At 50.8% G+C, this 17,125-nt stretch overlaps 1 protein-coding gene across 1 annotated transcript in view; it reads right to left on the bottom strand.

Moving 5' to 3' along the window:
• The window catches only part of Eeig1 (estrogen-induced osteoclastogenesis regulator 1), a 30,264-nt gene extending 27,818 nt beyond the window's left edge, over nt 1-2,446 (bottom strand). The window contains exon 1 of the mRNA XM_075985846.1: nt 2,210-2,446. Coding sequence (XP_075841961.1) covers nt 2,210-2,355 — 146 coding nt within the window. The 5' untranslated portion in view covers nt 2,356-2,446. The remainder of the gene's footprint in view (nt 1-2,209) is intronic.
• Between the last annotated feature and the right edge of the window lie 14,679 nt (nt 2,447-17,125).

Below are 17,125 nucleotides of genomic sequence, written 5' to 3'. Positions count from 1 at the left end.
CATCAAGCGATCCAGAGGTCCCTGCGCTGGCAAGATGTTCTGCCACATCTAGGCCCAGTATCTAAGCAGGTCCAGTCACCTAAGTCCCTACCTTAAACAATAAGGTCACAGGAGTGGAGGGGTGGCCCAGGCTTCTGGGCTACAGGATCAGTGTGGAAGGGGTGCGGGCAAAGGGAACAGCAACCTAGGAACCCCCACCTCCTGGGTAAAAGCATACAGAAACCAAAGCCACTTCAAAGTGGCTCAGGTTCCAACATCAATGCTCTCCGCTGCCACAGCTGCAGCACCCAGTGAGTAAGCACTCGCTTTGGACCTCAGTGCTAGTTCTTCCTCTTTAGCCACTCCCCTCTAAGAGGCTTTATCCAGGATGGGAACCAGGAAAGACTACCTAGGCTCAGCTGGGCTCAGAGACTCTGTGGACTCTTGCCAGAAGGAAGACGGGAAAACAGAGGTAAAATCCAGTGTGCTAAATCCCGGAACTTTCCAGACTTTCCAGGATGTGGGGGCAAGCGGGGGCAAGGAAAAAGCTGACAGGTGGCTGGCTAAGGGTCTTAGTACAAATGTGGTACAAATTCCTGGTACTGTGCCCAATCCTAGGACCTCTGCTGACATCCCGTGTCCCCCTAGCTCCCTGCCAATGACCTGGGGTTGAGGGGAGTACTAGTAACTGCTGTTTAACAACCTCCCTGAGAGACATGATATACTCTCCATCCTCCGCACACCGAAAGGTGAGGATTCCCCATTTTATGAAAGGGTAAACTGAGGCTTAGAGGCACAAGATGGCAGCTAAAGCCGCTTTCTCTGAGCCTCTATTTTCACCTCTGTAAAAACGCTCTCCCAGGCCCGCACCTCTACGCCTGCTCCATGGCACAGTCAAGGGGTTAAGAGGCACCAGTAAAACGGTGAGCAGAGCACCGGTAATTGCTAGCTCTTGAGATCAGGGCTCAGGGAGTCTGGGTAATTCACCCAAGTCTAGAAGTGGCTGTCTCCAGGCCCATCTCTGGGCATAATCCTCTGACACTGTGCCATTAGCAGATGAAGCGTAGGTATTACAGGCTTCACAGACTGCAGCCACCCCCACCAGAAAGGTCTAAATTCTTCAGATAAGCAGCTCTAAGCAGAGGAGGACGGTGCATAGGACAGACACCTCACTCTCTCCACACAGCTTCTCTCCTCCCAGCAGATTCACCCAACAGGTCTCCAAACAGGCCAAGTTTGGCTGACTATTGCTCAGGCAAGGTCCCCAGCAACCATTTCCTTCCTCTTTCGGGGCCCATTATCCCGACCAGTAAAGCACACCTCTGAGAACTCAGAATAGTGAGGCGTCTCCAGCTACCTAGGCCCACAAACCTACGGGGAGAAGAAGGGGAGAGGTAAGAGTAGGGCAGCCCAGGCCCTAGACCAGGCGCGGTATTGGGGGACTATCTACTGCAACTCCTCCCTACGGAGAAACCTGTGTGGTTCACTGTGCACAAGAGGGAACAGACAAAACTGAACTTCCATTGCCCAGGCCAGGACTGTGTGACCCAGTGAGCTCATTCTGCAAAGGCTAGACTAAGAACTCAGATCTCACTCAGCAATAACCTGGAAAGCTGGACCTACCAGGACAGCGAGAGACACAAAACCTATCTGGAGGGCTTCTTTCAGTGAGGAAGGTAGTCTCCTGGCAAGAACATTTGCAATGCAAAGCAGTCCAGCTTCAGCCAGACGAGGGCAGTCACTCAGAGGAGGCTGGGCAACCCAAAATCCAGCCACTACCCACAATCAGATCCAGGGAGTGCCTGGGACTGGGTTTCCAAGCCAAGGGGAGAGTGCCAGAAAACCTGTGGCTGGCCCAGGCTCTCAATCATATGACAGCCACAGGGGCCAGCTCGGTGGCAAGGTGGCCTGGGACACCCCTACTTACTCAAGGTGCAAATTTCATTCAGCTCTTTCCATGCAAGTTTGCAAAACGGGTGACTTGGAGAATGCAGGCAGGACCCTAAAAGGTTTCGGGCTGGTAACCTGCAGACAAGTGCCTGCCTGGCACACTGCCAGCTCACTCGGCCCCGAGTCCTGCCTAGAGCAAATCTTCCCAGACACGTGTAACGCCCGGAAGCCCCTTGCCCGTCCCTCACACCTGAGGCTTCCACTTATCAAGATCTCACTCACCAGCACCCCCCCACACACACACACCTTCCCCTGCAAAAACGAAAGCCTCAATGCCTACCTGGACGACAAACTGACAAAATCCCCGCCATCCAGCAGCCGGACTTTGCAAAAGAGGACCCCGTTCACGAAGGGGACCGCAGTCAGCTCCTCCAGGGTAAAAGTGGTCTGGAATTTGAATTTCTTCTTCTTCATCAAAAAAGCCATGAGCGAGTTCCCTGAGTCTTAAGCCCGCAGGGCAAAAAAAAATTGAAGAAAAAAGAGGGGTCCCAGAAATCCCCAGGATCCCTTTCCCGAAATCACACCCCCCCCCCCTCCTCAAAAAACACCAGAGCCGGATCCAGTCCAGATGGCGGCGGAGGCTGCAGGGCAGGATCTGAGTCCGGAGCCCCGAGTCTGAGGGACCAGTCTTCTTGTGAGTCGGCTACTTTCACCTTCGGGGGGCCCGGGCTCCACCGGCATGTAAACAGAGAGGCGCGGCCCCGGCGGCGGGGGCAAGCGTGGAGAGCGGCTCGCGAGCAGGCAGCAGCATCCCGAACCGCGGGGCCCGGCTGACCGGTGAGACTGAGGCGACCGGGCGAGCCGCGGGAGGCCCGGGCTGCGGCCCCGCCTCCGCCCCGCTGGCGGCCGGGGGAGGTGCCCAGGCGGCGCACACGCCTCCGCACCTGGCGCCCCGCGGCCTGCGCAGGTGAGGCCCCGGGAAGCGGAAGCCACCTAAACGTTCGCCCGGACTCCGCAGGGACCTCTCCGGGAGGCGCTGCCGGGCAGGGAACGTGTACCGTTCGGCCTCCGGCTCAGTCCTGGGACCCACGCCGAGCCTGCCCTGACCGAGCCTGAGGCGCCTTGCGACCCGGCTGGGTCGCTTCTGCCTCATCCAGCACCCTGGGAGCACAGCGGCGCCGTCACCCGCACCTCCGGATGTAGCCGGCAGAGCCCGACGCAAATCGGCGCCGCTCGGAGAATACCGAAGCCCGGGCGCCAGCCGAGCAGCGGCCGAGCGCGGCAGGGGCGGGGCACTCGGGACTCACAACCCACCTGTGATTGGACGAACCGACTGTACGAACACGAATTTCGATTGGCTGACTATGGCGTGGGGCAGGGCTCGCGAAGGCAGAGACGGTTCTGGGCGCTCGGATTGGTGAGCTAGCAGAGCTGGACCCGCCTTCTTGAGGAGAGCCTGGGTGGGGGTGAAAGGGATGGAGAGGAGTGGGAGGTCGCGGGGTGGGGGGTTGGCGCAGGCAGGGACTGGAGGAAAGCGCGCGCGAGCCCAAGAGAAGGAGAAACAATGACTTGGAGAAACCATCTGGAAACTAAGGCTGGGACGGCCTGCCCGGGTCCCTCCAAGACCCGAGCTCGTGGAGCAATGCAGCAGGCTAAGGAGGTAGTGAGCCCCCTATTTCTCAGGAAAACGACTCTCTGAGAGGTGACTCAAGACCCGAGCAGGTCGTTCTCGCCTCTGAATTGACAACGTCTGCTCTGGAGTTGGAGTTTGTGAAGATTCCGTGGAGCCCTGCAGCCTTGTGACCCAGCTTGCCACGTTCCTAGCTGTTATCTAAGGCTTCTGTTCTTCTGTTTCCAGGATTGTTAGGGCTAGATTAACTGCTCTGGAGGCGGAGGACTCTTTGGAGAGCCTCGTACTATCCAAACCATCGGCGTTTTATAATTCTTTTCATCCATTCCGCCTATGTGTAGGGGCTCTGCTCTGATTCAAGCAGGCACCCAATGGGAAGTCTGGTGGTGGGCTTCTCTTCTACCCCTCCAAGCAGACCGGATCACAGAGGGGGCTACAGTCAATTGAAGAGCTCAAGAAGACATGTCGGGGGGGGGGTCAGAGCAGGCATCTGGCAGGAAACTCAAAAGAAGGGCTCCAGCAAAGCAGTTCTAGCATCAGGGTACAGACAGTGGCAGCCTCCAGTCTCCTGCTGACCAGGCAGCGTGGTGCTCACAAAGTTTTGAGCACCCGTGGACGCATTCTGATTTGAGAGAAAGGAAGATTGGTCTAGAATCTGGCACATTCTTGTACACCAGAGCAAAGAGTGAGCTCCCTCTTTACTGTTTTTTTTTTTTTTTTAGCTAAATAGTGACTTTCTTGTTCTGGCCTCGGGTAATGGGGGACGGGAGAGTGAGGCCATTTTTTGATTCCTGCAAGAGATAAGGCCTGTAGGACCTCACTGTGGAGGATTAAAGAGAGTGGGGTTGATTGGCATCCAAGATGCAAAGTCTCTGCAGGACTTGATATGTTTGGACATGTGAATGAAGGCTCCCATTTCTGGGCTTGCATTTTAGTAGCACGAGTGGCAATCTTGCCGCTCTTAATTGTCCTGTAAAGTAGAAAACACAGTCAGAATGGAGAAAAATGAACCAATCCAGCCCTCCCTGATGTAGCTAGGCATCTCCTTTCACAGATGAGAAAAGAGAGGCCTAAAAGCTTTGTCATTTTAAAAAAATAAGTTGCATTTATTTATGTGAATGGTCACATGTGGCACAGTGCCTTTGAGTCAGAGAGCAACTTATGCTCTGTCCCTCTACCATGCGGGTCCTAGAGACTGAATTTACATCATCGACTGGGCAGCAAGCACCTTTACCGCCTGAGTCTTCTTGCCAGCTCTGGCTTTGGTTTTTCACTTGTTTGCTTTTGACATGGTACCTCCCTGGTTTTAGCCCAGGTAGGCCACAGACTGTCAGGTGGCTTGGGATGATCTTCCTGCCTGTATTGATTAAGCCCTAGGATTACAGGCTTGTACTTCCACACCAAACTTGGCCTAGAGGGTTTAAATTCTTTGTCTGCCTCTCAACCATCCCCCACCCCCCAGGCCTGTTCCATAAGTGGAGAGCCTGTGGCTACCTGAGCCCCTGGTGGGATTTCTCAATCAGCCAAGGATGTCTGGAGGCTTAATTTGCTCCTCAGTTTCCACTGTGTGTAACTTTGGGCCACGCCAACAGAAAACGGAGTAAGTTTTGCTACCAGGCTCGGCTCCATTTGACTCTGCACAGTCTAAAGGCTAGGAACCCAGTAAGTGCCTCTTCTCACTTCCCAGATGGTGCAAAAAGTGTGGTACCAGGACAAGATGCAAGATTTGGTGTGAGACAAACCCTAGTTAGAATTCTGGCTCTGAGCTGGGTGTGGTGGTGCACGCCTTTAATCCCAGTACTTGGGAGGCAGAGGCTCCTGCTGGGTGAAGCTGTGAGTTCAAGGCCAGCCTCTACATGGGGAGTTCCAAGACAGCCAAGGCTAGACAGAGAAACCAACCCTGTGTCAAAAACAAAGAATCCTAGCTCTGCTGGTACGTTGGCATTGGGGCTCAGTTTGTGCCCCTGAGGCTCAGGACCTACAAATGGCAGTGGGTTGTTCCTTAGAGTGAGGACTATGTGCTTTGGAGCCCACAGAACTGAGCTCAGAATCTAGCCAGCATACCATTGGTAGTTTTTAGTACACAAGCTTGGGTGTGCAGAAGAGAATGCTAAGGAACTTCTTCTGAGAGAGGCTAGCCTTGGCTGCATGTTCTCAATACTCCAGTAAATGAGACAAGAGTGAAAAGTAGATTTATCCAATGTGGTTACATTGGGGAAAGGAACAAGTAAGCCCAGTGACTTCCCAAGTCACTAGGCTATTGACATAAGGTTTAGGTTGAAAATAGAGGGCACGAGTTATGGGCAATGGAGTGCCTTTACTTCTGCCAGGATGGTTCCACTCCCGAGTGTAGTAGTGATGCTGACACGTGCCTGTAATCCCAGGACTCAATAGCCTGAAGCTGGAGGATCCCACCAAGATTAATCCTATCTTAGAAAGAAAGGAGAAGGGAAGGAAAGGGACCTCAAAGGAGACATCTTCAACTTTCCTATCTATAAGCTGTCATTTCTTCCCCTGCAACTTTTCTAGAATGTGCCCAGGAAAGACTCAGGACTAGAGGGACAGGGAGCTGAGCAAAGTGTTCTATGGGAGTCTCCTCGCAGCAGGTTACAGTCCTCCTGCGCCCCCAGTTAGCAACTCTTACAACCCTTACTGCTCGACATTGTCGAGGCCTTGATCAGATGAATAAGGAACCTAACTGATGCCACGCGGGACCATTTCAGACAAACGGTTCTGGGGGGAAATCTAGGGAGACTGTCGGAGCTGGAGGTTCTGACTCAGATGTGCTGGCCAAGGTCTGCTAGAGATGCCATCTCAGCTGAGACTTCGGTAATTCGGAGATCCAGGCACGTGATGCACTGGGGCAGAAGCACAAGTTTGCATATTTAGGGGACTCTATGTGACTGAAATGGAATAAGAAGGGGTAGAAGGAGGGTTGAAGCAGGAGGGGCACTAATTACAAAGGCCCTTGAGGGCCTTAAAGTTTAGATTTTACTGTAAACACAAGGGGGACCCAGATACAGTGACACACTTTTGTCATCCCAGAACCTAGAGGATAGAGCATTGCTGCAAGTTGGAGGTCATCCTGGTCTGCACGGCAAGTTCCAGGCTGGCCAGGGCCATGTAGCAAGACACAGGGACAGAGACGGAGGCTGAAGCCAGTCCTGTAGGTAGTTCATGTGGACCAGGAGTCGTGCCAGCGAGGGCTGGAGAGGTGGCTTAGCAGAAGCGCTTGCTGCACAGGAGCCTGAGTCTGAGCCCCGGGACCTGCCATGGAGAAACAAGACTGACTCCTGGACCTTGCCTTAGTAGAGTTTAAGAGGAAAACTGGGAGCGTCAAACTGCAGATCTTTAGAACTGCCTGGAAGAGGAAGCCAGAAAAGAGAGAAAAGGCCTTGCCTTGAGTTAGGCTGATAATGGAGGTCAGCCACAGGGCCTACCAGCAGCCTCGGGGAAGAAAAGGGAACTTTAGACCAGGAGCAAAGCCCTGAAGTGTTAGGAAAAGCTTGCGTAGAGAGATAGAGCTTGCTTAGAGAGTGAAGAAAAGGGACAGTTGGGCAGATTTACATGGCTGCGTGACTGTGCCTCTCTAAGTGACATGAAGTTTTCTGTATCTTTACTTTTTATGTGTATGTGTGTTTTACCTGCATGCACATCTGTGCACCACATTTGAGCCTGGTGCCCGAGGAGGCCAGAAGAGCACATCCGATCTCCTGAAATGGAAGCTACAGATGGTTATGAGCTACTTTGTAGATGCTCCGAATTGAACCTGGGTCCTCTGGAAGAACAGCCAGTGCTCTTGACTACTGAGCCATCTCTCCAGTCCCCCAGATACATTTTTTTAAAATTACTCAAAGTCCTGGTCAAGACTAAAGAGTCCAAGAAGGACATCCCACCCACTGAATATTCTCAATGTTTTTTTAATTTGATTGAATGCCTTCTGCAGGGCTCTTGATTAGATTTAAGCGAAAGTCAGCAAGGGTTCAGGCATGGGAACAGAGTAAGCAGGAATGAAGAAATTTAGTGTGACCACAGCTGTCAGAACAGAAGAGCAACCAGCAGAAACAGGGACTCCATAGAGGATCTTCACCTTCTGGGCCTGTGAGCAGTTTTTTTTTTTTTTTTTTTTTTGTCAACTTGACACAGGCTAGAGTCATCTGGGAAGAAGGCACCTCAGTTGAGAAAATGCCTCCACCAGACTGGCCTGTGGACAAGGGCAGTTTCTTGGTTAATGTTTGACAGGAGAGGGCCACGCCCGCTCTAGCAGGTGGTCCTGGGTTATAGAAGGAAGCAGGTTGAGGAAGCCATGGGAAGCAAGCTGGTTGGTCTCTGCCCCAAGTTCCTGTCATGGCTTGCCTCAGTGGTGAAGTGCAAGCCAAGTAAACCCTTTCCTTCCCAAGTTGCTTTGGTTACGGTCTTTATCACAGCAATGGAAAGCCAACTAGGACACCATCTCTGGCCACGGGTGTACTCTATGGGCACCTGCCACCTCAATGCACGCCAGCCTCCTGCTGCTGTTGACAGCTCTCTGTCCCGTTATAGCAGGAACTGCACAGTCAAGCACTTCACCCCCAGGGTCCTTTTATCCATTCCAAAACCTTCCACACGGTGCACGTTCCTAAACCGTAACCAAATGCATGCATATGTGTATGTAGAGGTATAGGTGGATGGGTACATAGCAAACAGATACAGGAATGGGTACATGCATGGATGGATGGGTGGGTAGACAGGTGGACATGCCTGGCTGCTTGGATGAGTGATTATATTTCCACTCCTTAAAATAGTCGTTCAGAGTGATAAAGATTGTTGGACTAGACTGTTGAGTGGGTAAAAGTGCTTTCTGGGTGAGCCTGATCATGTGAGTTTGATCCCCAGAAGGACAGACAGACTCCTGAAAGCCGTCCTCTGACCTCCACGAGTACGCCATGGCATACGTGCTCCTACACTCACACTTACCACACACAATCATTTTTTTAATTTAACAATTTAATACGACGCTGGGCGGTGGTAGCCCACGCCTTTAATCCCAGCACTCGGGAGGCAGAGGCAGGAGGATCTCTGTGAGTTCGAGGCCAGCCTGGTCTACAAGAGCTAGTTCCAGGACAGGCTCCAAAGCTACAGGGAAGCCCTGTCTCAAAAAAACAAAAACAAAAAAATTTAATGTGTATAGTTCCAGTCATTGTGGAGGCTGAAGCAGGAAACTGCTCCAGCTAAGAGTTCCAGGTCAGCCTAGTTAACAAACAAGGACCCCAACATAAAACAAAAACAAAAACAAAAAACAACTTTTGTGCAGAATTCCTTTTGTTTGAGACAAGGGCTATGCTATGCTCCTCTGGTTGCCCTTGTACCTGCTACGTAGCCCAGAGTGTCCTCAAACTCATGTAGTCCTTCTGCCTCAAGCATCCAAAGTGTTGGGGTTATAAGCATATGTCTTCAACACACAGCTCTCAAACTTCCTTTCACAAATGACCCAACTGGCCGGGCGGTGGTGACGCACGCCTTTAATCCCAGCACTTGGGAGGCAGAGGCAGGCGGATCTCTGTGAGTTCGAGACCAACCTGGTCTACAAGAGCTAGTTCCAGGACAGGCTCCAAAACCACAGAGAAACCCTGTCTCGAAAAACCAAAAAAAAAAAAAAAAAAAAAAACAAAAAAAAACAAATGACCCAACTGTAATACTTTCACGTGCATGGGAAGATCCATACACAAACCAGCATGGATCACATAATGAGCTTCAGGCCGCCAGCACTATATAGTGAGGCTGTCTACAAAGAAACATTAGCCCGGCATGCGTGTATCACAAGGAGATACTGGGAGGAAGGAGGAGGCCTCCAGGGCAAGGACTGTGTTTTATTCCCCGCTCCATTTAGTTCCAGAAGTGTCCTGTAGGCCTGGCAGTGGTGGCAGCCACCTTTAATCCCAGTACTCGGGAGGCAGAGACAGCCGGATCTCTGTGAGTTCGAGGCCAGCCTGGTCTACAGAGCTAGTTCCAGGACAGCCGAGGATGTTGCACAGTGAAACCCTGTCTCGAAAAACAAAAAACAAACAAGCAAAGAAGTGTCCTGTGAAGGCAGGTGACATCGATGGGCTCCTGAGAGACTGTCAAGCAGGAGGTTGGTGTGTGCTGAGGTGGAAGGTGGCCACGTTTCTCACAGAACAGTGTGTAAAGGATAAGCTTGGTTTTGTGGGGGGGGGGGAGCTATTTATGTGAATGTAGAAAAGGATCTTGGAGGGATACACCCAAAGGGTTGCTACCAGAAGCTTTCACCCGAGGAGAAGCTTTGGAAAGAAAGACATGATTACTTGACTCATTCTTCCTGGCTCTTCTGGGTGGGGGTGTGGCTCAGTGGTAAAGCACTTACCTAGCACAGGGAGACTGAGTGCCAACACCACGCATGTGCATGCACACATACATGCGCGCACACACATGCACACACAGATATGCACGCACGCACATATATATGCATGCAGACATGTATGTGTACTCAAACAGACACACACACTTTGAATGAGTTCATTCAAAGAAAATACTCATGGCCTTTGATTTTCATAGTAGAATTTGTTGTTGTTTGAGACAGGATCCAGTACGGAGTCAGCTGCCCTCAAACTTGCTGTGTAGCCAAAGACAACCTTGAACTTCTGATCTTCCTGTTTCTACCTCCCAGACGCGTCCCACCACGCCCAGTTTATTCAGTGCTGGGGTCAGAACCCAGAACCCATGACTCCATATTCTCAGCCAGCACTCTACAACTGAGCTACATCCCAGACCTGAATTAGTTTTTGTCATTTAATAACATACAGTTATAAGACCATGTCAGGCAGTGGTGGTGAACGTCTTTAATACCTGCACTCAGGAGGCCGAGACAAGTGGATCTCTCTGAGTTCTATGCCAACCTGGTCTACAGAGCTAGTTCCAGGACAGGCTCCAAAGCTACAGAAACCTTGTCTCTAATAATAATAATATATATATATATATATATATTATATATATATATATATATATATATATATATATATAACAAATGTCATGCCACATTTCTCTCTCAGCCTGGTGTTTAGAGTCTTTTAGAAGCAACTGCTCTGACCCTCTGCCTGCTTCCCTCGGACCCCTACTGCCCATCTGATAACATCACTCAATGTCCACGCTAGCTCACGCATCCACACATCACATCGTCCTTCCCTTTATTCAGTGACTGCTCCTGACTCTGTGGCCTCACGGTACCAAACACCCACATGCACAGAAAACGAGAGCCTAGGGTTCCGAACCTAGGGTCCCGTTTGCTCTCCCCTGCCCAGGACTCAGACAACACCTGGCCATATTAATTGAAAGGAAGAAGTGGGGGGGGGGGGGTGAGAAGAGGGAAGGGAATGATCAAAAGAGAGAGCCAGACACAGGAATAACTAAGGTAGGCATGGTAAATGTCACTTGTCCGAATCCCCTTGAGGGCAGCCACCCAGCTGGCCCAGGCTCTCTGTCACTTGACCCCCAGCACAGAGCTTTCTTCCTACAGCCATGCCACACCAAGCAGCTTCCCGGCCCGGCTTGCCAAGGGCAGTCAGTGCTGATTCACCGGTGACTGGGCTCCAATTATTTGCAGAACCGGAATGGCAGCCGAGCCACCAAAGCAGCTGACCAAGGACATATTGATTTGTCCTGGGCTCCTTGCTCCCATCCGAGCCAGCCACACAAGGAGATAAAGACTCCAAAGAACTCACCCACGGCAATCCACCCTGCTTATGCCTCCCACGGCCAAGTCCACAGTCCTTTGAATAATCTGCCAACTCTGCCCTTTTCAGCCCAGGCCTGTCCATCACTCACAGGGAAGTCATGGTTCACAGCACGAGATCTGGAGTCAGCCGTCCAGCGCCGGGCCCAAGGCTTACTGAGTCAAAGGGTGTTTGCAAATTTGCTGTTGAGTGATGCCCCCAAGCTGCCTCCTGAAAAGGCTGGACACATGCTATTGACGTGTCCCACCAATGTGCGTGGACCAGGCACACTCCCGCCTCTCCCACCTTCCTAATCCGTTGGAATAAGCAAGCAAGAAAAACAGTATTATTCTGCTTGCCTAGCTTTCTTCAGCACATTTTTCTATTTTTAAGCTATTTGTATTTTTTCTATAAATTTTTTTTTTTTAGAGACAGGGTTTCCCTGTATAACAGTCCTAGTACCGGGATTAAAGGCGTGAGCCACCACCGCCCGGCCAGAATTTTCTACTTTCATTGTCTATTTCCATTGTCTATTTCTAAACTGAGGTAATATTTTATTTGTAGTGATTTATTTTATAACATAAATACCAACTGCTCTTATATATACATTAAGTATTGCTCTCGTTTATAGACTTGGTTTAGTGTTTTTCCTCATAGGGACCCCTGACTAAGCCTGAGATAATACCCAGGAGTCAATTCACTTCAGAGTAGCCCTGGCTGTCTTGCAACTAGCTCTGTAGACCAGGCTGCCCTTGAATTCACAGGGATCTACCTGCCTCTGCCTCATAAGTGCTGGGATTAAAGCTGTCGTACCCAGTCAAGGAGCCTAGGTTTTCACTTCCATGGTTTTGTTGTTTGTTGCATTATTTATTCTTTGCTTATGTGTTTGTATGTGTGTGAATGAGAGCACACCACAGAGGACAAATCTCAGGAGTCGCTCCTTCCACCATGTGCCTGAGAGACTGGACTCAGGTTGTCAGGCCTTTCCCTGGTGAGCCAACTCTAGTTTTGTTATTTTTTTTGGTTGATTTTTAATAATTTATTTATTTGTATTTTATGTACATTGGTGTTTTTGTCTGCATGTATGACTATGTGAGATGTTGGATCTCCTGGAACAGGAATTACATACAGACAGTTGAACCCAGGTCCTCTGAAAGAGCAGTCAGTGCTCTTAACCACTGAGCCATCTCTCCAGCCCCCTCTGTTTTTTATTCTTAGTAAGGTCTCATTGTGTATTCATGACTGGTCAGGAACTCATTATGTAGACCAGGCTAGTCTCAAACTCACAGAAATCCTCCTGCCTCTGCCTCACGAACACTGGGATTAAAGGTGTATGCCACCATGCCTTACTCCTGTTCTCTTTTTTATTTATTTTTGTTTGTTTGCATTTTTATTTTTTAAACACTGTCTTCCCATAGGTCAGGCTGACCCCAGACTTTAGTGGAGAAAGCTAACCTTGAACTCCTGATCCTTTTTCCTGCCTCTACTTCTGAGTGCTAGAAATTGTAGACATATGTTGTCATACCCAGGTCTAACAATTTTCAGCACTCAGAAGAGAGAGGCAAAAGGATCAGGAGTTTTGATTTATGAGTATAAATAAAAGTTTTAGCCTGATGTAGCAAAAATGAGACCTGATTCCTAGGGTGAACCTGGGGTGTGATTACGCAGAGACCCATGAGGGTCTTCACAGAGCTGTCCATCTCTGCCTTCGGCCCTTGGGGTCTGCTTCACCTTCCACACCCCACTTCAGCTCTGAAAGGCCATCCCCTAAGGCCTACAAACAACCACAGGGCAAAGTAGCCCTGGCTGCCCATGTTCCTAGCCAGGGAGGGCTGGCCCCACTCTTAGGGTGCTGTTCTTTGTACAACCCACAGATGAGCCTAGCAGGCCCACCCCCGACTCACAAAGACCTCACCCCCTCAGTCCCCTACCCCCGTCCCCCCTCCTGCCTCCCCCTTCCAAGTCAACAGGGCCTTTTGTTCTTTCACGTCGTTGTCCCAGGTGTATTTCACTATGTGCTTTGGCTGCAGAAAAGTTCAGGCGGATGTGGTTCCCATGGTGACTGACCACGTCTGGTGACAGTGGTTGGGCAGCAGGACCAGCAGCATGGGGACCAGAGAGGCTTGATGTGATGGAATGCGGGTAGTCAAGGCCGGCTTCTCTGAGGACGTAGAAGTCAGGTAGGGGAGGCAGCACTGATGGAGAGGAGACATCTGGCTCATACTAAGAGAAAGTCCAGAATCTTCCAGAGGGATGGGCAAAGCTAGCAAGGAATACAGACCCAATCGCACAATGCCACATTAACAATGCTGCATTTATCTGAGTAATGGGAAGCCATGGAAGGTATCAGACGGGGGACAGTAAGCCCAAACCAGATCCATATGGCCTTTAGGACTCAGAAGTTAGCCCCTTCACCCACCTTTCCTTTCTAGCTGCTGCCAGGTCTCAAAACACCTCCCATATACACAGTTGCCTGGACCTGCCTTCTTTCTGTCCAAGGTACGACTGGGCTTCAGAAGCCAGCCCTGCCACTCCTTGGTCCTGTGACTTCAAGGAAATCAGTAACCTGTTTCACCTTGGGTGTCCTCACCTGTAAAGGAAGACAAGGACACCTTCTCTGCTCGGTTACGTAAGGCCCAGGGAAATGGGCATTCCACAGAGATGCCCAGGAAGTGGAGTGGGGGTGGGGTGGGGAATAGGTTGGCTGAGATCTCTCTTGGTCAGCCTAGCCAAACGCTAGGCCTCCTCCCAAGACACCTGCTCATCTTAGACTGGGTCTTCTGGATCCAGTGGCCAGATACGGGTGGCAGGCATGGAGCTTACATAACCTGGCAGGACCTTTCACCCAGTGATCAGAGCTGTGCTCACTCCAGGGTCACTGCCCTGTCCTTAGACCTTGCACATACAGGCCGCTTCAACCTTCGCTGAGCTCCGCACATTTACCTCAGACGGCAACTTTTTAAAAACGTTGGCAGCGTGGTGGTGGCGTGTAGTGGTGAAATGAGGGAAGATGGGAACAGCGGGAGATAGAAGGGACAGGGGAGGCACAGGTATGAGTCAGGAGACTGGCAACCTCTGTGCCTTCGACTCTGGAACCTGGAGCCAGGTGTGGCATTCCTGCACTTCAGTTTTCTCACTCTGGGGTCCTGCTAACCTGTGTATCTGACAGTACTCAAGAAACTTATACAGTCTATGGTGTAGAATATACCTTTCTGCATTGTATAATGCATATGAAGGGCCTTGTGAATTACCTAGAAGCACTCATCAGATGTCGGCTACTAATATACACATAATATATAACATAATAATACTGTGTTACTTGAGACAGGACTTTACAGCTGCCAGGCTGGCCTGAAACTTGATATATGGCCAGAGATGCCCTTGGACGGATGACCATGCTCCTGTTCCAGATGTGTGCCGCTGCACCCCGTTGGCAGGATGTGGAGGATCCAGCCCCAGGCTTCATGCACACTAGGCAAGCACTCTACCAACTCGCTACAGAGAGCCCAGCCATCGGATGTGTTGTTTCTACTCATTCGACCCTCCCCAGGGACAGCAGGGAACTTGCACTGTTGGGGTTTCCCATCAATCTCAACTTCCTGACGGCCTGGGATCTGGGTACCCTAATTTTTAACATTCTGCCTAAGCTTAGGGTTCTGCCACCTCCCACATTTCAGCCCACACTTGGGGAACCGTGGAGGGCAGGGCGGGGTTGGTCTTGTTCCAGGCCTTGTCCTCTGGTTCTCCCTTTAGACCCAGAGACTCCAGACTCTGTACCCAGCCTCTCCTCAGTTAGCAAGGATCGCTTCAGCCTCAGGCTCTTCCTCTGCCCCTGAGTGAGGTTGGGCGAGTTGCTTAACCTCTCTGCTCTTCCATTTTGGAGCTCTAAGATATGAATCATCCTAGTCTATTTTGAAGGTGTTTGTGAGAAGTGAATTAAAAAATGGAGGGCTGGAGAGATGTCTCAGAGGTTGAGAACACAGAGTACTCTTCCAGAGGGAACCAAGTTCAATTCCCAGCACCCACATGGGAGATCACAGTTGGTCGTAGCTCCAGTTCCAGGGGATCAAACATCCTTCAGGCTTTCACGGACAGAGCACACACATGGTGCACAGACATACCTGCAGGCAAAACACCCATAGGCATAATAAGAAATAAATTAAAATGTAAAAAATGGAGTCCTCGCTGTGTGTGCTAGGGTGCTGCTATAGGCACTGGAGAGAAAGGGGAACCATAGCCCCTGAGGTTTGTTACGGCAAGAGAGACCCAAATCACCCTCTCTTGATACAACCCCAAGGCAGCATGGTGTCGGGCACCCTGCTTTATTTAAAGGTCACGATGTTCCCCGTTGTGTTTGCTGGAAACAGTGGTAATAACAACCGTGTTTTGGCCTAAGCCTGAACACTGTACCCTGAGATAACTAAGATATGCTGCAATGCCAACTACAGCCTTCCAAGGCTACCCTCATCTTCTCCATCTCAGAGGGAATAAGGCCCAGGAAGGTTTTACTGCCTTCAACCTAGGGCCTGTACAGCAGGGTCCAGAAAGTGACCACTGGACAGAGAGTAAGTGAGCAACTGAGCCGGAGGACAGTGAGGACTTAAAGCCAAGAGTCGAGAGCCCTGCAGCTCCCGGGGGCAGGAATAAGTTTCCTTATTGAAATAGTCTGTGGCTGCTGCAGCGGGCTGAGCAGAAACATCCAGTTTGTGGTGTGTGATGGGCATGTCCCCTTTTCATGTGCTGTGTGATGGGCGTGTCCCCTTTTCTTCCTCCTGCTCAGAGCTGCTGGACCTTGCCCTTCATGGCACTTAGGAGCCTGCCCAGAGGTTAAGCCTCAAATTCCTGCATGGAAGCCTTCCTACTTCTCTTTTTTCTTTTTATTTTCTTCCTTTTTTCTTCCTTCCTTCCTTCTTTCTTCTTCTTTTTTTCCCCCTGAGACAGGGTTTTTTCTGTGTAGTTCTGGCTGTCACAGAGCTCACTCTGTAGACCAGGCTGACCTCGAACTCACAGAGCTCTGCCTGCATCTGTCTCCCGAGTTCTGGGATTAAAGTCATGCGCCACCACTGCCCAGCTGTAGGTCTCCTTTCACAGATGAGGAGACAGAGGCACAGAAAGAGAGCATGACCATTGTGCCTGGGTGTAGTCAGGGAGTCATTGACGGAGCCTGAACTCTTGCCCAGAGCCGCGAGGGATGTAACTTGGTGAGAGAGCATTTGCTCAACATGCCCTGTTTGACTCCTAACGAAGCCAGGAGGAATGAAGGAATATGTGTGGGTGGTGAGGTGACTCAGCGGGGAAAGGTGGCAAGTGCCACCGAGCCTGACGGCCAGAGTCAAAACTCAGGACCCACCTAGAAGAAAGAACAGGCTTGTCCATGTTCTAGCACAGATCCTGACATCCTGCCTTCCCAGGGCTGGATAATGGTCTGTTGTGTAGACCACATCCTACTTACCCATTCATCTGGTAACAGACACTGGAGTTGCCCCCACGTGTGACCTCGTGTGAGTGAGGCTGCTGTGAAGGGGGGGCAGGGAGCAAGTATCTCTCAGAAGAGGAATTGCTGGATCATGTGGCTAATTCTCTTTTTCACTTTTGTTTGGCTTTCCAAGACAGGGTTTCTCTGTGTAGTCCTGGACGTCCTGAATTTTGCTCTACAGACCAGGCTGACCTTGAACTCACAGAGATCCGCGTGCCCCGCCTCCTGAGTGCTAAATTAAAGGCACACGCCACCACCGCCCAGCTATTCATCACTTTTTTTATTGATATTTATAGAGCTCTACATTTTTCTCTGTTCCCCTCCCTGCCTCTCCCCTCCCTTCTTCAATCCTCCCCCAAGGTCCCCACGCTCCCAATTTACTCAGGAGATCTTGTCTTTTTCTACTTACCATGTAGATTAGATCTAAGTAAGACTCTCTTAGTG

Source organism: Microtus pennsylvanicus, chromosome 9 (genome assembly GCF_037038515.1).
Source record: "Microtus pennsylvanicus isolate mMicPen1 chromosome 9, mMicPen1.hap1, whole genome shotgun sequence".
Lineage (NCBI taxonomy): Eukaryota > Metazoa > Chordata > Mammalia > Rodentia > Cricetidae > Microtus > Microtus pennsylvanicus.
Note: the sequence above shows the minus strand (reverse complement) of the source record. Positions and strands in the feature narration are given on the sequence as shown.